Here is a 21,585-nt window from a genome sequence, read left to right on the forward strand (position 1 = left end):
AAAGGGGCATTTTACCTTGGAGCTGATGCTATGTTCATCTTCTTCTGTTGTGGGCTTGGGATTTATAATTTTGTGGTCGAGGCTTAAGAATAAAAATGAACAAGAAGAGGGCGTTTCAGTTATCACTTATCTGTATACTAGATACCATCTCTTTGTGAGATATTTAAAGTTGATCTTGGTTAAAAACAAGTGAACAAGTGATTGTTGTGTGTTTTTGCTTCAGCTTTCTACTTATTATTTATGGAGGCTCAGTCATATATCCATGACAAAGAATGGTAGACCATATATTGGCAGAGCCCCAAAATAGTTTGTTTTTACAAATTTCCTCTCCTGGAGGCTGATATGAAAACCCAGCTATTGGCTCACATATATTTTTGCTGCATGAACTGTAAAAACTACAACACATATAATTCAAATATATAGTGCTCATTCCTTGCTATCTCCCTGTTTAATGACTGTAATTCAGAATTAGACATCGTGATTCTTCATTGTTGAAGCCATAGACTGGAAGATGCCAGTGCTTTGCATCTCCTTAAAACAGCAAAGTGTCTCCTGGAACAGATGGAACCTTTGAAATGTTAGAACTCGGATTGACAGTAGTTAAAGATCACATGTCTATACCATTGCTGATATTCTCTGTCTTAGTTTGGATAAAGGTTTCTCCATCTTGTTAATTTTCTCAAAGAACCAACTCTGTCTCACTGATTCTTTGTATTGTTTTCTTTGTTTCTGTTTTATTGTTCTGAGTCCTCAATTTGATTATTCCCAGCTGACTACTCTTCCTGGGTGAGTTTGCTTCTTTTTGTTCTAGAACTTTCATTTGTTGTGTTAATTCACTAGTGTGGAATTTCTCTAGCTTCTTCATGTAGGCATTTAGTGCTATGAACTTTCCTCTTAGCACTGCTTTCATTGTGTACCATAAGTTTGGGTATGTTGTGTTGTTTTCATTGAATTTTGGGAAGTCTTTAATTTATTTATTCCTTGACCCATTGGTGATTCAGTTGAGCATTTCCATGAGTTTATGTGCTTCCTGCAATTAGTGTTGTTGAATTCTAACTTTAAGTCATGGTGATCTAATAAGATACACTGGGGTATCTGTTGAGTTTGCTTTGTTACCGAGTATGTTGTCAGTTTTAGAGAAGGTTCCATGGGGTACTGAGAGGAAGATATATTATTTTGTGTTTGTATGGAATGTTTTATAAATGTCTGTTAGGCCCATTTGAGTCATAACATCTGTTAGTTCCTTTATTTCTCTGTTAATTTCTGTCTGGGAGATTTGTCCATTGGTAAGAGTGGGGTGTTGAAGTCTCCAACTCTTAGTGTGCAAGGCTTGATGTGTGATTTAAGCTTTAGTAATGTTTCTTTTACAAATGTGGGTGCCTTTGTATTTGGGGCATAGATGTTCAGAATTGAGGCTTCATCTTGATGGATTTTTCCTGTGATGAATATGAAATGACCTTCCTTATTTCTTTTGATTAATTCAGTTTGAAGTCTATTTTTGTTAGATATTAGGATATCTATATCGGTGTGTTTCTGAGGTCCATTTGATTGGAAAATCTTCTCCCAACTCTTTACTTTGAGGCAATATCTGTCTTTGAGGTTGAGGTGTGTTTCTTTATTCAACAGAATGATGATTCTGTTTTAGTATCCAATCTGTTAGTCTGTGTCTTTTTATAGGAGAATTAAGTCCATTGATGTTAAGGGATAAAAAATGACCAGTGAGTTCCTGTTATTTTTGTTTTTGTCATTGGTGGTATTGTATTGTGTTTCTCTTCTTTAGGATTTGCTGGTGTGGGATTATGTATTGCCTGTGTTTTTGTGGTTGTAGCTAACTTCCTTGGGTTGGGGTTTTATTTCTAGTACTTTCTGTAGGGCTGGATTTGTGGATAGGTATTGTTTAAATATGGTTTTGTCATGGAATATTTTTTATTTTCTATCTATGATGATTGAAATCTGGATATGGTAGTCTGGACTGGCATCTCTTAGTGTCTGCAGAACACCTGGCCAGGACCTTCTGGCTTTAATTGTTTTCATTAAGAGGTTGGGTGTAATTCTGATAGGTTTGCCTTTATATGTTACTCAGCCTTTTTCCTTTACAACTCTGAATATTCTTTCTTTCTTCTGTTTGTTTAGTGTTTTGATTATTATGTGGTGAGGGAACTTTTTTTTTTTGGTCCATTCTATTTGGTGTTCTGTAAGCCTCTTGTATTTTCATAGGCATGTCTTTCTTTAGATTGGGAAAGTTTTCTTCTATGATTTTGTTGAATATGTTTTCTGCACCTTTGAGCTGGACGTCTTCCTTCCTCTTCTTCTATTATTCTTAGGTTTGGTCTTTTCATGGTGTCTTAGATTTCCTGGATATTTTGTGTTAAGAATTTGTTGGCTTTAACATTTTCTTTGCCTGGTGAATCGATTTCCTCTGTTGTGTCTTCAATGCCTGAGATTCCTCCTTCCATCTCTTGTATTCTGTTGCTTGTGCTTGCATTTGTTGTTCCTGATCATTTACCCAGATTTCCCATTTCTGGAGTTACTTTGGTTTGTGTTTTCTTTATTGCCTCTATTTAAATGTTCAAGTCTTGAACTGTTTCCTTCACCTGTTTGATTGCTTTTTCTTGGTTTTCTTTAAGGGATTTATTGATTTCTTCCCATTTTTTGTTTGTCTTTTCCTTCATTTCTTTAAGGGAAGTTTTCATTTCCTCTTTAAGGGCCTTAATCATCTTCATAAAGTTAGTTTTAAGGTCATTTTCTTCTGTTTCACCTGCATTGGGATGTTCAGTTCTTGTTGCTACAGAATCTTTAGTTGCTGGTGATGCTGTATTGCTATTTGTGTTGTTAAGTGTATTCTTACCTTGTTGTCTACCGATCTCTTCACCCAATTGGTATAGGTGGAGCCTGTGCTTCAGGGGTCCCTGTCCTCCAATTGGTATACTTTGGGGCTGTGGCTCCTTTGAACACTCCTTTAGGTGTAGGCAGGCCTGATCCTCTGGTGATTGCTCCTCCAAATGTAGACGGGCCCAAGGCTCTGATGGTCACCCCTCTGGATACAGGCAGTGCCATGGGTCTGGTGGTTGCTCCTCTAGGTGCAGGCAGGGCTGAGGCTCTGGTGGTTGGATAGTTTCTGGAGGCCACTTCTGTTTCTGATGTTGTCTCCCAGTTCGGCCTAGGCCTGCCATGGTGCTGATGCTGTCTTCCAGGGCTCCCAGAGGCACTTCTTAAGATAATTTCTGTAAGCTGCTGCTGTTGATGCTTCTGTTCCTCTTGCTCAGCTGCTGATGCTCTGTTTCTCTCCCAGCGTCTAGCCCTCTTGCTCAGCCACTGATGCTCTCTCCCACTTCTAATAGAATCACTATATACCAACACTGTATTATGGCCACATGTTAGTGAGAGCTCCCCTAAAACATTTAACTGCTAAAAGCAAGGCAATGCTTCCCAGTATAGCATTACATTAAATTACTGGACTATGATAAAGCATGAAAGAAAAACTCAACATTGTGACTAAATTTGATTTTCTGAACTGGTGTTATACAGACCTGTATTTCTGTCCTTTCAATCTATGAAGAGGAAGAGCAGAGAGCATCATAGAGCTAGGAAGGCACACAGGTTTATGAGCCAATTAAGCTGCCCTTCAAATGAGAGTAGCCAATTATGGGAAGAAGTACTGTGTTTGTTTTGTGTTTTGTTTGTTTGTTTGTTTTGGAGACAGAGTTTCTCTGCATAGCCTTAGCTGTTTTGGAACTTACTCTGTAGAACAGGCTAGCCTAAAAGTCATGGAAATTCACCTGCCTCTGCCTTCCAAGTGCTGGGTTTAAAGGCATGTACCACCACTATCTAGCATGAGAAGTATGCCATAATTGGATACTTTGCATACATTCTGTGATTTCCCTGAGATGGCAAGTGGTATATATATCATATTGTGTCTAGCCAGAGAATATGTAACAAATATTAGTTTCTTTTCTCTGCATTCACTAAAGACTGCCTTAAACAATTAATTGCATCTTACCTTGTTTTAGGGTAGCATTCAGGACATGTTTCTGCTTCTGAAGACAAAGGAAAACTATATTTTAAATCAACAAAATGAATAGAAAGAAGAAATTGGGGGTGTATAACCTTTACATTACATGGCTGAGGCATCTTTGATAGAATGACTCTCCTTAGAACCATAGCAGGCTGAGTGCTCTACCAGGAAGGTCAAGTAGACCAGTAAGAAGTTAATGCATTGAGAGCTCTTAACCTAACTTCTTATATATTTCGAATGAAAGGTTTCAGAGAGAAATGTCTCAAAATGTAATCCATGAAAGTAAATGCTGCTGACCACCCCCACAGTCACTAGTGAACTAGTGTAAGAATGGATGGGAAGAAGACACTATAAAAACACATTCAACAACAGAAAAACCAATATGACACCACCAGAGTCTAGGGATCTATATTAGCAAGACCTGAACATCCCAACGCAGAGGAAACAGAAGAGAAGGACCTTAAAAACAACTTCATGAAAATGATAGAGGCCCTCAAAAAGGATATGAGAAAACCCATTAAAGAAATGGAAGAAAAACAAACCAAAAAATACAAGAAATCATCAAATCTCTTAAAGAAAGCCAAGAAAAAACAAACAGATGAGGGAAACAATTCAAACAGTGAAATAGAGACAATAAAGGAAACACAATCTGAGGGAATGTTGGAAATAGAAAAGTTGGGTAAATGATCAGGAACTATAGATGCAAGCAGGCGCTGAAGATACACTAGGAGACATAGATTCATTGACCAAAGAAAATCTCAAGTCCAACAAATCACTAACACAAAATATCCAGGAAATATGGACACCATGAAAACACCAAACCTAAGAATAATAGGTATAGAAGAAGGTGAAGAAACCTACCTCAAAGGTGCAGAAAACATATTAAAAAAATCATAGAAGAAAACTTTGCCAACTGAAAGACATGCCAATGAAAGTACAAGAAGCCTACAGAACGCCAAATAGAATGGGCCACAAAAAGTCCCCTCCCACATAATAATCAAAATCCCAAACATACAGAATAAAGAAGAAATATTAAGAGCAGCTAGGGGAAAAGGTCAAGTAACATATAAAGGCAAACCTATCAAAATTACACCTGACTTCTCCACAGAAACTCTGAAAGCCAGAAGGTTCTGCATAGATATTCTACCAACACTAAGAGACCACAGATACCAGCTCAGACTACTCTACCCAGCAAAGCTTTCAACCACTATACATGGAGAAAACAAGATATTCCATGACAAAACTAGATTTAAACAATACAATCCACTAATCCAGCCCTACAGAAAGTTCTGGAAGGAAAACTGCAACTCAAGGAAGTTAACTACAACCAGAAAAACATAGGCAATAGATAATTTCACTCTACCAACAGCCAAAAGAAAAAAAGGGGAGGAACTCCACACACAATTCCACCACCACCACCACCACCACCACCACCAAAACAAACAAGAATGAACAATTAATGTTCATTAACATCCCTCAATATTAATGGTCTTAACTCGCCAATGAAAAGGCACAGGCTAACAGAAGGGATACGAAGACAGAATACATCCTTCTGCTGCATACAAGAAACATACCTCAACTTCAAAGACAGACAGTACCTCAGGGTTAGGAAAAGATTTTCCAATCAAATGGACCCAAGAAACAAGTGGGGGTAGCAATCCTAATATCCAACAAATTATACTTTAAACTAAAATCAATCAAAAGAGATGAAGGAGGTCATTTCATATTCATCAAAGGAGAAATCCAGCAAGATGAAGTCTCAATTCTGAACATCTATGCCTCAAATACAAAGGCATCCACATTCGTAAAAGAAACATTACTAAAATGTGGTACATTTATAAAATGGAGTACTACTCAATGGAAAAAACAATGGAATCTTAAAATTCTCAGGCAAATGGATGGAACTAGAAGAAACCACCCTGAGTGAGGTATCCCAGTCACAAAACGACAAACATGGCATGTATTCACTCATATATGGATTTGAGACACAGAGCAAAGGAGTACCAGCCTATAATCCACACTGCCAGAGAAGCTTGGAAACAGGGAGGACCCTAAGAGAGACATACATGGTCCCCCAGAGATGGGGAAAGGGACAAGATCTCCTGAGCTAATCGGGATCATGGGGGGAAGGGGAGAGGGAGTTAGGAGAAAGAGAAGGGGAGAAGAGGAGGGGAGAGGGGGATATGAGGGAGCAGGAAGATTGAGTCAGGGGAAGAATAGAGGAGAGCAAGAATAGAGATACCATAATAGAGGGAGCCATTATAGGTTTGAAGAAAAATCTGGCACTAGGGAAATGTTCAGATATCTACAAGGATGGCACCAACTAACAATCTAAACAATAGTTGATAGGCTACCTTAAGTGCCCTTTTCCGATAATGAGATTGATGACTACCTTATATGCCATCCTAGAACCTTCATCCAGTAGCTAATAGAAGCAGAAGCAGACACCCACTGCTAAACGCTGAACTGAACCCTGGAATCCAGCTGCAGAGTGGGAGGAGCAATGAGCAAAGGGGTCAAGACCAGGCTGGTGAAACCCACAGAAACAGCTGACCTGAACAAGGCATTGCTCATGGGCCCCAGACTGATAGCTGGGAAAGCAGCATAGGACTGATCTGGACCCCCTGAGTGAGGATGTCAGTTTGGAGGTCTGGGCAATTTATGGGGCCTCTGGTAGTGGATCAGTATTTACCCCTAGCATATGAGTGGACCTTGGGAGCCCACTCCACATAGAGGGAAACTCTCTCACATGGGGGAGCATCTAGGCCCTGCTCCAAATAACATGACAGACTCTGAAGATCCCCCATGGAAGGCCTCAGCCTCCCTGGGGAGCAGAATGGGGTTGGGATAGGGGGGCTGAGGGGGCAGGGGAGGAGAGGAGGGAGAGGGAACTGGGATTGACATGTAAAAGAAGCTTGTTTCTAATTTAAAATTGGTCTAATTACAATTATAATAATAAAAAATTAAAATAAAAAAAAGGCTCTGTGGTCTTCTGGACCAATGACAATAAGTACAATTCTGTTCTTATTTTGTTATTAGAAAACATGGCTTCCCTAGATTTTCATTCAAAACTGTGCTGTGTGCAATGAAGAGTGACACCACAAGGAAGGTTGGTGTGCAGGCACTTGTGGCATGGCCCGGGAAAGGCTCTCTCTGGAGCTACTCTTTCCCTGTGGCTGTCTCAGAAGATGCTAACAGCCTCTTCCCTTTGCCTCCTGGAAAGATCTCACAGGAAGAACATCCCGTTATATTTTTATCCACTCTTAACCATAGCCAATAGACAGATGCCTAGAAAGGCACTGCAGACATTTGATTAAGTTGGTATATGATAGGAAAATTGTAGAAATAAAACTATTGGAGCTGGAGGGATGGCTCAGCAGTTGAGAGCACTGATTGCTCCTCCAAAGGACCTGAGTTCAGTTCCCAGAATCTACATGGCAGTTTCGAACTATCTGTAATTCCAGTTCCAGGGACCCTGATGCCCTCTTCTGGCCTCTGGGGGCATATGGTATGCACAGGGTACATAGGCATCTATGCAGACAAGGAACCCATAAACACTAAAATAAAATGAAATAAAATAAAATAAAAAACCTGTTATCTTGCTTCTATTAAGCTTCCAGAATGTAGCAGTAATAGTGTGATGGTTTTTAGTTGTCAGTCTGACACAATCTACTCACCTGGGTGGGGTATCTCAGTGAGGGATTGTCTAGATTAGGTTATCCTGTGGAGATTATCTTGCTTTGTTAACTCAAGTGGGAAGACCCTACCACCGAGGGTGGCACCATTCCCTGTACAACAGATCCTGAACTTTGCAACAGTGGACAAAGAAGCTGAAGCTGAACATAAAACATCCATTCATCTGCTGCTCTCTTCTGACCACAGGCTTAATGTAACCAGTTATCTCTGCCGACTCCCTGCTAAGAAAGATTTGTAAGCTAAAATAAAACCTTTTTCCTCTAACTGCCTTTTCCAGGGTATTTTTAATCATAGCAAAAGGAGATGAAGCTAAGTCAAATGGGATCTCTATAACCAGAGAACTTCACAGCCTTCCCCACTTTCTTTAAGGAAAACAAATCGTTGGGTTTAGGTATTTACCCAGAACAGAAAATCTACTATAAAAGGAAGGTTAAGGATTCAGATCAACAATAGAGTAACACACACACACACACACACACACACACACACACACACACACACACACACACACACACACACACACACACACAGTGTGCAGGCCTGCACACAAATACAGACTCAATTTGTACCCCGATTTCGTGTTACTTTTTTGACCAGTCTTTCTTACTCCTACTTTATTTTATCAAGGATAGGTGGGTCTGAGCTAATATGATATTGGGCACTTACTTGGGCTGCAATCTTCACAAATTTCAAGTTCTTTCTCCTGGTGTTCTAAAGCAACTTGGCTTTTGTCATGTGTGATTAAAGGAGAAACAAAATCAGTATTTTAGTAATTATATGAAAAAAAATTAAGCAAGGACGTTAAATAGTTGAAGGTTTATTTTATACATTATGGGAGTGAGTATTATGAGTCTAGGCACCAAAAGTTCCTTACTGAGTTTCCAGTCAAAGAAGAAAATGTAAAATTGTAGATGAAATGGCCACAAAGGTAATGAAGCTCAGACCAGAAACTGGATTAGCTCCACAGCATGGAAAGTACCCAAGAATGTTTCCTCACAGACAAGTTTCTTTTCTTATGATCAAGTTCTTCTAAATCTTAAGAACTGAATTGGCTTACTTTACTAAGGAATTGTCAGGATTTGATATGCTAAGAACAGTGAGCAGAGAATTAAGAAAGGAGCAGTATAGTTTTGTTCTCTAAGGTTGAACTTTAGAATCGCAAAGATGTGTTATGTCACAGGTTCAACAACGAATGGTGGCACTTACAGAAATGATGTCTTAAGTTAGATTGTTACCTGTTTTATTTCTGTGACAGGTGATTCAGAGGAGGTAAGACAGTTATTTGTAACCATAAATTCTCATTACCTCAACATGACTGTCCATAATTACAGCACTAATGAATCACAGCTGTGCATGGATACTAGTAAATGCCAGGGCCCGAAAGTCGGAGGGACTGCTACTGTCCCTTCATACTTAACCATCTTGTTTGGTTGGTTGGTTGGCTGGTTATTTTGAGAAAGGTTCTCACTTTGTAGCCCTGGCTTGGAACTCAGAGATCTGGCTGCCTTTGCTTTTTGAGTGTTGGGATTAAAGGCGTGCACTGCCATGGCAGGTGTCTAACCAAGGCATAACACACACAGAAGGATGCTTAATCTCCATGACAATCAGAAATGCCCTGGGAGAGATCCATTGCCATGTACAACAGATCATTTGAGGAACCATATTTGGCAACTGCCTTGGAGAGGGACACAATGAGACCTTTCACCACCTGAAACTTAAGGGTGTTGTTTCAAAGAAGAAAGGGAACTCTTCCTGCATCGTTATCTGAACCTCTCAGGTTTATAATGAAAAGTCAAAGGAATCCCTCAAAGGCTGTCACCACGGCTAGTGTGGATTCCACATGAAGTTTGGGATGTGTGCTATGTGTGTGGCTACATCTGGGAGACCTAGCTAGTTGCTGTGATAAACACCATGACCAAGTCAACTTACAAAACAAAGTGTCTAATGGGGTTTCTGAATTCAGAGGGTTAGAGCTCATGATGGCAGAGTGGGGCATGGTAGCAACAACAGCTGAAATTTTTATATTATAATTACAACATTTATTCCTTCCCTTTACTTCTGCCAAACCTTCCCATATACCCTTCTTTTTCTTCAAATTCATGGCCTTTTATTTCACTGTTATGGCATACATGCACAAACACACACACACACCCCTAAATATAACCCACTCCATTCTTATGTTACTTGTGTGTTTCAGGGCTGACCATTTGACACTGGACAATTGGTGTTCTCTTCCCTGGGGAAGGCCACCTCCCTCACTCCCAGCTTTCCTCAGTTGCCTATAGTTCTGTATAAGCTTAAGGACTCAAGGGCTTTTCCTGTCCATGTAGGCGTGGCCATTGGTATTGTCCTCATTCAGCACGTTTGGGCAGTCATGTTGATGAGACTTTATAGGTGTGGCTTCTGACATTACCAGGAGACACAGTCTCACACCAAACTCCCTGTTTTGGCTCATATGATCTTTCCATTTCCTCTTCCACAGTGTTCCCTGGGCTTTAGGTGTGGGCCTCTTTTATAAATGCATGCATCGGGACTAGTTCCGTAACTCTACATTTTGATTAGTTGTAGTTTTCTATAGTTGTCTCCGGCAGTTACAAAGGGAAATTAACTTGATGATGGATGAAGACTTCACTTACCTGTTTGTATAAGGACAAATGTTTATAGATTGTTGTTAGGAATTGTGCTGGTACAGTAAAGTAGCGGTTGCAGATTCTCCTCCAAGACCCATAACACTAGCATTGCATCATTGACTAGGTTTCCAGTACCAGGCATGATTTCCCTCTTATTGAGTGGTCTCAAGTCCAATTATAGAGCTGTGGGTTAACACCAAGGCATGTGTGCCACCACTGCACCACTAAGGTTATTACACCATGCTTGCCATTGATGCGATTCACAGGCGTCATAACTGGGTAGGACTGTTTGCTGTTTCTCTTCTGTGGAAGCTTGCATGATGCCTTCTGGTTTGGTGGAAGCTATTGCTCAGGGAGGAGGCTTTGGGTCAGTTCTAGCTCAAGGCTCTCTGAGCATGGTGTCTTCAGCAATAGGGACTTACCTTCTACCTCTGGGGAACAACCAGGGGTGAGAGCAACAAACTGTATGTTTTGGGAATTTCTTGGACAGCCCTGGCTAACAACTCAAAAAAGGGGTTCTCATGTCTGAGGCTGGGGTTTTGGTTGGTGGACATTGGCTCTTGGAGGGTGCATCATCAATGCAGATGAGAGAAGTTCTTTAAAACTATATATGTATGTTTATACACTGAATTATATCTAACATAGGGTTTTTTGGTAAATTATAAATAGTATCATTCCTTGTGGCTTTTTCAGACATTTTTATGATTTTACCCTCTTTATCACCTTCTCTCCTCCTAGAAGACCCTCTTTTCCCCTTTCCTCTATCAGATCACCTGAACCCCACATTGCTGCCCAAACCCTTTTCTTGGAAATGGTCCTGCTTTACTCTCCTGGTTTCTGTAGTTACTATAGACTATGTACCCACATCTGAAGATTTGGAGCTAGGAGCCTCCAATGAGAGAACAGATGACATTTATCTCTCTGGGTCTAGGTTATCTCACTCAATATGATCTTTCCTAGTTCTATCCACTTACCTGCAACATTCATAATTTCCTTTTTATTTTCAGCTGGGTAGTATTCCATAGTATGTACCATAGTTTCATTGTTCATTTGTTCATTGAAGGATATTTAGGGTTGTTTCCATTTCCTGGCTGTTGCGAATATAACAGCAATGGACATGGATGAGCAAATATCTGTAGAGTAGGGTGTTGAGTCCTTTGCGTATGTGCCCAAGAGTGGCATATCTGAATTATGAGGCAGACCTATTCCCAGCTTCCTGAGAAACTGCCACCCTGGTTTCCATGGTGACTGTACAAGTTTGCACTCCTACCAGAAATAAATAAATGTTTCCCTCTCCCCACATCCTTGCCAGGATGACCTGCCATTTGTTTTATTGATCTTAGCCATTCTGACTGACATAAGATGAAATCTCAAAGTAGTTTTAATTTGCATTTCCCTGATGACTATGGATGTTCAACATTTCTTTACATGTTTCTCAGCCAATTGTGTTTCATCTTTTGAGAACTCTTTGCTCTGCCCTGTATCCTGTTTTGTAAATTGGGTTATTTGTTTTCTTGATGCTAAAGGGTTTTTGTTTGTTTGTTTTGAGTACTTTATATATTTTAGATATTAGCCCTATATCAGACATGTAATTAGTAGAGATTTTCTCCCGCTCTTTAGCCTGCCACTCTATGTGAATGATGGTGTCCTTTGCCATACAGAAGCTTTTCAGTTTCATGAGGTCCCATTTATGAATTGCTGCTCTCAGTGCCTGTGGTATTAGTGTTCTGTTCAGGAAGGCTTTTCCTGTGCCCATGAGCTCAAGACTATTTCCCACTTTCTCTCCTACAAGATTCATGTGTCTGGATTTACATTGAGGTCCTTGATCCATTTGGAGTTTTGTGTAGGATGATAAATATCTAGTTGTATTTTTCTACATGCAGCTGTTCAATTTGATCAGCACCATTTGTTGAAGATGCTGTCTTTTCCCCAGTGTGTTTTTTTGGCAAAATTCAGGTGAGTGAACTTGTGTCTGATTTCTTGATTCAATTCCATTGATTAACATGTCTATTTTAATGCAAATACCATGCTATTTCTTTATTACTATAGCTCTGTAGTATGACTTGAAGTCTGGGATGGTGATACCTCCAGCAGTTCTTATACTATTTTTTAGCAATCCTCTCTCTCTCTCTCTCTCTCTCTCTCTCTCTCTCTCTCTGTGTGTGTGTGTGTGTGTGTGTGTGTGTGTGTGTGTGTGTTCATATGGAGCTAAAATTATTTTTTTCAGTTTCTGTGAAGAGCTGTGTTAGAATTTTGATGGGGATTGTGTTGAATCTGTAGATCGCTTTTGTAGGATGGCCATTTTCATTATATTAATTTTACTGATCCATGAGCATGTGAGACTTTCCATCTTCTAGTGTCTTCTTCAATTTCTTCAATGTCTTAAAGTATTTATTATACAAGTCTTTCACTTGCATGGATAGAGTTGCCCAAGATATTTTTGAGGCTATTAGTAAAGGTACTGTTTTTGATTTCTTTCTCAGTCCCTTTGTCCAGCTAGTCTGCAGGAACCTTGATTGAGAAAATGCCTCCATAAGATCTGGCTGTAGGGCATCTTTGTTTCTTTGTTTCTTTGTTTCTTTGTTTCTTCCTTTCTTTCTTCCTTCCTTCCTTCCTTCCTTCCTTTCTTTCTTTCTTTCTTTCTTTCTTTCTTTCTTCCTTCCTTCCTTCCTTCCTTCCTTCCTTTCTTTCTTTCTTTCTTTCTTTCTTTTTTTTCAAGACAGTTTCTCTGTATTGTTTGGAGCCTTCCTGGAACTAGCTCTTGTAGACCAGGCGGGTCTCAACTCACAGAGATCCACCTGCCTCTGTCTCCTCAAGTGCTAGGATTAAAGGCGTGCGCCACCAACGCCCGGCTGGCATTTTCTTAATTAGTGATTGATGGGGGAGGGCCTAGTCCATGGTGGGTGGTGCCATCCCTGGGCTGGTGGTCCTGGGTTCTATAAGAAAGTAGACTGAGCAATATAGTAAGCAGCACCCCTCCATGGCTCTGCATCAGCTCCTGATTCCAGGTTCCAGCCCTGTTTGAGGTCCTGTCCTGACTTCCTTCAATGATGAAAAGCAGTGAAAGTGTTAAGCAAATAAACCTTTTCCTCGCCAACTTGCTTTATGGTCATGGTGTTTCCTCGAAGCAATAGAAACCCTAACTAAAACAGAAGGCTACTGACTTTTTGTGTGTGCTAATTTTGTATTTAGCTGTTTTGTTGAAAGTGTTTATCAGCTGTAGAAATTTCCTGATGAAATTTTTAGGCTCTTTTATGTATAAAGTCATATTAGCTTCAAATAAGGATACTTTGACTTCTTCCTTTCCTATTTGCATCCCCTTGGTCTCCATCAGTTGTCTCGTTGCTCTAAGACCTCAAGCATTACATTTAAGGGGTATGGAGACAGAGGAGAACCTTGCTTTGTTCCTAATTTTAGTGGAAATGTTTGGAGTTTCTCTTCATTTAGGTTAATGTTGGCTGTGGGATTGCTGTAAATTGTCTTTATTATGTTAAGATATGCCCTTTGTATCTCCAGTCTCTCTAGAACTTTTATCATGAAGGGGCACTAGATTTTGTCAAAGACCTTTTCTGTATCTAATGGGATGAACATGTGGTTTTTATCTTTCAATCTGTTTATGTGGTAGTATATTTTGGTATATTTGGTATCTTGGCTGTCCCAGTAGAACTAAACATTTGCATATAGGAACAGAATGGATAATTTGGGAGTGTAAGTATTCATTCTTACAAATTATCTTCAGAGCTATGAACAAAGACAGATAAAAGAGAAAGTCTCTTGGCTCACTGTGGTATTACAATCTACATTGTATTAATCAGAAGGCTTTCCATGGACAGTAACTCTGCTAAAACTATTCTACAAGTCTACAAGTAATTGCTGTGGAGTGTGTGTGTGTGTCTACGTTGTCTAGAACAGCCGTAGCATGACCATTATGCTTATAAGTTCTCCACATGGGTCATGGGTGCAGGGATGAAGGCCAGTGCTGCTGTGGAGAGTTCTGTGTCATGGAATGTAGTGGAGGTCAGCTAAAGGTCAAAAAAGTAAAAGATATTTGCATAAAAACCACTAATAACAATAACAGAGTAGTTAAGTGAATGACAATGATAATCTGAAAGTCAGCACCGAATGAAGCAATGGTGTCTTGCAGACACCTCTAACATGCACTACACTCCTTGTATTAGAGAATACAATTATGAATGGTCCCAAGTCACATGCCCAGCAAATGGGAAAGCTAGGAACTAAACTAATTCTCTCTTTTATCACATATCTATGACTTTTTTTTTTAATCACATACTGTGGTGATACCTTGCTTGTACAAATAAAGCCTGTCTGAGGGTCAGAGAATGGAGCTTGCCATTAGCTAACCATAGAGGTCTGTAGGTCTATACAGACAGACAGAAGTGAGGTAGCTGGGGAGAAACAATATATAAGCAGGGAGAGATAGGAAATCGTTTTCTTCTCTGAGATGCTAAGGAGGTAAGGTGTGGCTGTGGCTTGCTCCTTTTCTCTGATCTCTCAGCATTTCCCTCTACATTTGACTTTGGCTTTTTATTATCTAGACCAATTAAGAACTCCATTTATAACATACCTATGACTTTTATCACATACCTATAATTTTTTTTTATCCAGTCAAATGATTTTCTCCCCACAAATACACTTCAGAAGGAAAAAGGCAAGCAACCCTTGGAATCCCTTTTCACTGGTCTAAGCTCATATGACCAGACAGGCTGCAAATGGCAAATGTCAGGCAGTTTTAAGGGAACACAAATTGCTGTATTTGGTTGTCTTGTCTTTCCTACTCAAATAATTGCTGTTGTAATTAACCTTTGCTTTGTTGTCATGATTTTCAGTAACTACCAATACTTGCAAATTAGTTTCTTCTTATAAGTTTAATGTTACTGAACTACTGCAGCCATCCCATAACAACCTTGAGCTTGTTTTAACTAATGGAATGTACAAGCAGCTATACCTCCCCAGCTTGGCAACTGTGTCTATGTTTTCCTCTTCCTTTGCTGGCAATTGTACCATCTTTTCCTCATTGTCCTGGGTGGGGTATGTACATGGTGTGCAGTCATCCTGCTAAAAAAGAAAAAAAGGCCAAGAACTCAACAAATTATGTATTTCTCAACTGCACTGGCATCTTATAAATGGACCTGTGACTAGAGCATGGGGCACTGGGTAAATAAATGGTCCCTCCTCCCTCCAGATGGTGCCCCTACGGAGAAAGGCCCCCTGACTGACTAGTGCCACTACACAGGCTTCCCCTCAAATCCTTCCATGCCTCCCCTGTTTCTGGACCCTTTGCTTCCATCACATCTATTGCATATATCATGGTACTTGTTTCTATTTCTAATAGGTGCTTGCTGAGCTGGGGCTCTTTGATTCCCTAGGCTTTTTAACTTTTTCATAATCACCACACAATAAAAACATTCATTTTGTTGCTAAAAACAAGTAATTTTGTTAGCCAATCAAAGGTATCTATAATTACCTTAAAACTCTTGACATTTCTAATAAAAACACAAGTTAGAAAAAAAAAAAACCAGTACCTCCTCACTCTACTTAGACAAAAACAAAAACAAAAAAACAAAAAATGGTAATCAGAATTTCTAGAAACAATGTAGTGTGAAAAGATGTAGTGAATGAACAGAAGGCACCATTCAGAAAGTAAATGCTAATCTAAATTCCTTCTTTCTATAAGCCTTTTGTCCTATTTACAATGTTTTCTTGGTTTGTTACCTATTTATTGATGATGTAGTACCTCAAAATAAATCATCTGAAATCACACACTTTAACATTGATAAGGATGATCAACTTAAGAAATATTTTTTGAAAGTCTGGTGTAAACGATAAGTCTTTACGCCATGCTGCCCGAGCGCCACTGCCACATGGATACCCAAAATAACACACAGAGTATTATATTAAGTACAAATGCTACTGGCCAATGACTAGGATTTCTCATATGCTTGCTCCATCTTAAGTATCAACCATAGCCATAAACTATATATTTATAAAGACTTATCTGAGAGAGGATGCCAGTGGCGTGAGTCCTCTCTTGTTGGGCTCACATGGCGGCTCCAGAGAAGAGAGAAGGAGGAAGAGAAAGAGAGCGATTTCCTTCTTGTCCCTGCTTAAATTCTGAGTCTGCCGGCTATGTCACTTCCTGCCTGGATCACAAGAATTCTCTTTACTATATTTCCCAGAATTCTCCTTGACTCCTAGTCCCACCTATCTTTCTGTCTCATTGACCAAGCAGTGCTTTATTCAACAACCAGTAAGAGAAACATACACAGAAGGATGTCCCCCATCAGTCTGGTGACAGTCATTTTTGAATGACTGTGAGTAACCACTGAGGGTCTTTGGATAACTCTTGACATGACAAGGGAAAATGCCAGTTTCCTTTTCAATGTGTATACTTGTCTTCATTAATAACTCAGGACTCCTTATTAAACAAACTTGTGTAGAAATTTATGTTGATGGAAATCCCCAAAGCTAAAGGAACTGGCACTGTCAGTGCCAGCTTTGGGAATTGCACTAGACATGGACTAACGATAAATTGTTACATCTGGAATCTCTCCTAAGTTATGGGACATTGCCAGACACAGAGGAAGATAAAGAAATAGTTCTGCTATCTCTGCAAGAATTAGATGTAATCATTCTAATCCAGAAGCAGAGAGTGAATGGGCCACCCAAGGATACAGATGAAAAACTCAAGAGACTAACAAGATCCTGTCATCCCATGAAGACCAATGGAAAATTAAGGCATTCACAATTCATGTTACCTGAGAACTTTAGCGATTCCTCTCATTAATGACTTGTGGGGGGGCTAAAATCTGCAATCCCCCAAACCTCATGTGAACCTACTGCTTAGTCTCTGCTATAGCACCCACACTTGCTTCAACCACTGCCAAGACATGTTCCCAGAAAGGAATGCAATTAGATTTTACTCAGATGCATCCATGTCAAGAATATATATATCTAGCCAGGCGTTGGTGGCATACGCCTTTAATCCCAGCACTCGGGAGGCAGAGGCAGGTGGATCTCTGTGAGTTCAAGAACAGTTGGTCTACAAGAGCTAGTTCCAGGGCAGCCTCCAAAGCCACAGAGAAACCCTGTCTCGAAAAAAACAAAAAACAAAAAACAAAACCAAAAACCAAACAAACAAAAAAAAAAAAAGAATGTATATATATATATATATATATATATATATATATATACATATATATATATATTTTTTTTGACAGTTTAGGATACACAGTGGCCTATTCTCCCCAGACTGAAAGAACTCAACCAGTTAGTGTAGCCTTATTCTAGAATAAAATCTAACCCCTCTGAGTCTCGAGAGTCTCAAGAGCCACCTGAGGGCAATGTCAGTTACCAGCAAAACATAAGACTGCAAAGTCTAAAACAAGAAAAACACTCAAGTACAAAGACAAGTCCAGCTGTAACTCTATCCATAGATATGACCTCACTATGATTTAAATTGCTCATTGGGAGGAACTTGGAGTATAATCAGATGCAATGTTACAACTTCACTGTTGTTTCCTTTTCATTTATTCTGACACTAGATTACTTCTTGGAATTTTGTTCAGCCACACTGTTAGGATATAAGCATTACTATTTATTTTCACAAATCAAGGGGTCTCTGAAGTGGAACAATGCTCTGGTATACTGTAAAGATTTGTCACTTGTGTTGGTTTAATAAAACACTGATTGGCCAGTAGCCAGGCAGAAAATATAGGTGGGGTTACCAGACAAGAAGAATTCTGGGAAGAGGAAAGGCAGAGAGGAGTTGCCAGCCAGAAGCAGAGGAAGCAAGATGAGAATAGAATGCCTTTGTGAGAAAAGGTACCAAGCCACGTGGCTAAACATAGATAAGAATTATGGGTTAATTTAAGTTGTAAGAGTTTGTTAGTAATAAGACTGAGCAATAGGCCAAACAGTGTATAATTAATATAAGCCTCTCTGTGTATATTTGAGACTAACGGGCTGCAGGACCAGACAGGACAGAAACTTCAATCTACAGGTCTCATTCCAGAAAGCCATTGGGATTCCAAGAGAAGTACATAAGACAGCCTCTGCCATTATTAGAGTGCTGTGCATACATTCCTGACAACTTGGGTAATGCTTTCTTGGTCCTCGGTGATTCACACTCCTAAATTAAATCTAAGTCCAAGTATGGTTTCCTATTGAACCTTCATGGAAACCACGTAACTCATACTAAAAATACCTGGTTACCTTTGGCCTTGATCTTGGGCCCAGGCACAGCATACTTTGATGTCCTGAATAAGAACAGCCTTCCTACCAGATACACAACTTTCATGATGCTCTATTACATCCTCAAGATCACGATTTCTGAGTCCCTGGGTGGACAGGGCCTGCATCCTTACTCAGCAGAGAAGAAGCTTTATATACAATCCTTACAATCAGGCAGGATACAACAACAGAGTAAATGAAGGAAGTCCTGGTCTGGAACCCCATGAAATGGCAGTCAGCTAACCCAAGCTTCCCAACACTATCTGTTCAGTGTGAAGATTGTCTATAGAGAGACAAAAGTTTTGTACAGACACCTCAAATAATAATGTTAAAATAACAATGAACCAAGCTTAGACTCAAACAAATGTGAGGTTTCAGATTACCCTTACCATACCCCAGTTATTAAGCTGAAACTCTGAGAATCTCACAGTTTCATGAACTATGTTTACAGACAAAGTACATTTCTCAACTCCCTGTGACTCATTCAATAGGTCCTTTGACCTTGTGACTTAGGGTGTTTTCTTATCAGCGTTTAATCTTGCCCAGTTCACACCTGGGAGCCATTCACTGTAAGAGTTTGTTTACAAAAACTCAGCATCACAAATGAACTTTTTACCTTGACATCAAAATTATTTCTGTCCTTTCCTGTCGTAGGCTCAAGATGATTGGAACTGGCGTCTTTGGAAAGCCTGCAGAGCAAAAACTACAGTGAGAGGTGAGCTTGATTTTTTTCAAAGTCCTAAGAAAAGTAAGCCATCTAATTTTTATTTTGTTTTGGTTTGATTTATTTGAGACAGACTTTCTCTGTGTATTTCTGGTTGTCTGGGAACTCACTCTGTAGATCAGGCTGGCCTTGAACTCTGAGATTCTTCTGATCCTGCTACCCAAGTGCTTGGATTACAGGTGTGTGCCACCACCACCTGACTGCCACCTAGATTGTAAATGGCATTTAAAAATATATTTAAATTTAAGTTTTAAATTATGTTGTAGGAGGATACATGATGTGAGCCTTAAGAGCCCATAAAGGCCCAACAAGGGAATCGGAGGCCCTGGAGCTAGAATTCCAGCAGTTGTGAGCTGCTTGGAGGGTAGCTCATAGCTGCAACAAACTCAGCTACTCCTCAAGAGTAGGATGCATTCTTAACTGCCATCTCACAGGAATCATTTTTAACTTCTGAGTCAGCTCTCAGGGTGCATTCTTAACTGCTGAGTCAGCTCTCAGCCTCTTTTTTTTTTTTCTTTCTTTCTTTCTTTCTTTCTTTCTTTCTTTCTTTCTTTCTTTCTTTCTTGAGACAGAGTCTAACTATATATTCTTGGCTGACTTGGAACTCGCTATGTGGGCCAGGCTGGCCCCAAATTCACAGAGACCCACCTGCTTCTGCCCCCGAGTGCTGGGAGATTAAAGGTGTGTATACCACAGCCAGCTATATGGCAGTTTTTATTTGTTTCTATGTCAACTTCCGAAACAATCGAGCTTGCAGTTTCCTCTTTCTGCTTCTACTTCCCTCAGCCTAAGAAATGTTCGAGGGACATTCTCCCAAAGCAGGACAAGGATCTGGGGATAATTTATGTGCACAAATGTCCTCTTTGAATGAGCTGAGAAGCCAATGGCTGGTTCTTGTAGCTTTTGCTACCTGAATCAACTCAGCTGAGAAAACCCTTGAAGATGTTAGTCAGAGTCTAAATGTACATGACTCAAAGGGAAGTCTGGACATTGTTCTTGGGCATCTCTTCCCAGAAAGAAAGAGTTAAACATTAAAAACTATAAAAGCCAGGAACTGGGGAGCTGGCTCAGAGGTTAAGATTCTTGCAGAGAATCCAGATTTAATCCTAACAGCCACAGATGCATGTAACTCCAGATCCAGATGATCTGACACCCTCTTCTGGCCTCTGCAGACATCAGTTATGCAAGAGATTCATAGACATACATGCAGGCAAAACACCCATACACATAAAAATAAATTAAAAAAAATAAAAAAAACGATGTTGAGGGAGACAACTCATGAGAAAATAACCATATTTTCTGCTAAATTTGACATTAAAAACCCAAACAGCCAATTAGACAACTTACTATTTACATTTCCTGTGTGGGTGTTTTAACTGGAATGCAAGGGTGGTGCCCTGATCTAAGACAGAGGACTTAGGGCTCCTGAGACAGGGGCTGGGAGTCCACTCAGTGGCAGACCATACCTAGCTTATGTGAATCCCAGTTCAATCAACAGCACTGCCAAAGGGAAAGTCCAAAGATAGAGAACTCTGTATCTGTCACTACTCCAACCTAGTCTAGTGTTTCACTTTGTTTCTGGTCTGTTATGTCAACTAACTCATGACAATTCCAAAATTTCACAGACTGGACTGTGAAATCTCATTGGTTATATAAGTTTGGGGTGGTTATAACAACTAAAAATATCAATTTGATGTCAATGAGTATTGTAATATAAACACTTACACTTGAAAGGTTTCAAAAACAGCGTGACTTCGTGCAGTTGCTCCGTAGACATCCATCAAAGATGCATCAGCACCTTGCTGGAGAAGAAGGCTGATCATATCTTTAGACTGAGCTCTCATAGCATGTATGAGGGCAGACCTAAAAGAACAAATGTAACGCCACCCTGACACACTTTATTATATTTGTATTTTTAAGACAGGATCTCTCTACATAGCCCTTGCTGTCCTGGTACTCACTATGTAGACCAGGCAAGTGTCACCACACAGGGCTTCCTGACACACTTTAATAAAGTCATGTAAACAACTGTTAAAGTTCCTCTCTTACCTGTCTGTGTGTTAGAGTGGCCATTAGCAGTTAAGAACAGACAACGGCATTAGGGGGATGCCATTCACTGACCTGTTACCTCTAATGCTGAAAGGGAGGAACTCAGAGCCCTCCTGTGCCACTGCTTTACCCCTCAGAAGAATTCCATGCCATGCAATGGACAGTACTGTTCCTAGATCACTTACCTGAAGTGGGCAAAGTTAAATGAAGCAGTTTCCATT

The 21,585-nt window shown here is 39.9% G+C and overlaps 1 protein-coding gene across 1 annotated transcript in view; it reads right to left on the minus strand.

Moving 5' to 3' along the window:
- LOC100768060 (ankyrin repeat domain-containing protein 36A) overlaps positions 1–21,585 on the minus strand; it is a 236,859-nt gene that overhangs the window by 97,633 nt on the left and 117,641 nt on the right. The window contains exons 5-10 of the mRNA XM_035452430.1: positions 21,041–21,178; positions 19,208–19,280; positions 15,308–15,417; positions 8,378–8,436; positions 4,001–4,037; positions 16–82 (exon numbers count right to left, since the gene is read on the minus strand). Of these exons, the coding sequence (XP_035308321.1) occupies positions 16–82; positions 4,001–4,037; positions 8,378–8,436; positions 15,308–15,417; positions 19,208–19,280; positions 21,041–21,178 (484 nt within the window). The remainder of the gene's footprint in view (positions 1–15; positions 83–4,000; positions 4,038–8,377; positions 8,437–15,307; positions 15,418–19,207; positions 19,281–21,040; positions 21,179–21,585) is intronic.

The sequence above is a fragment of the Cricetulus griseus genome, assembly GCF_003668045.3.
Source record: "Cricetulus griseus strain 17A/GY chromosome 1 unlocalized genomic scaffold, alternate assembly CriGri-PICRH-1.0 chr1_1, whole genome shotgun sequence".
NCBI classification, from domain to species: Eukaryota; Metazoa; Chordata; class Mammalia; order Rodentia; family Cricetidae; genus Cricetulus; species Cricetulus griseus.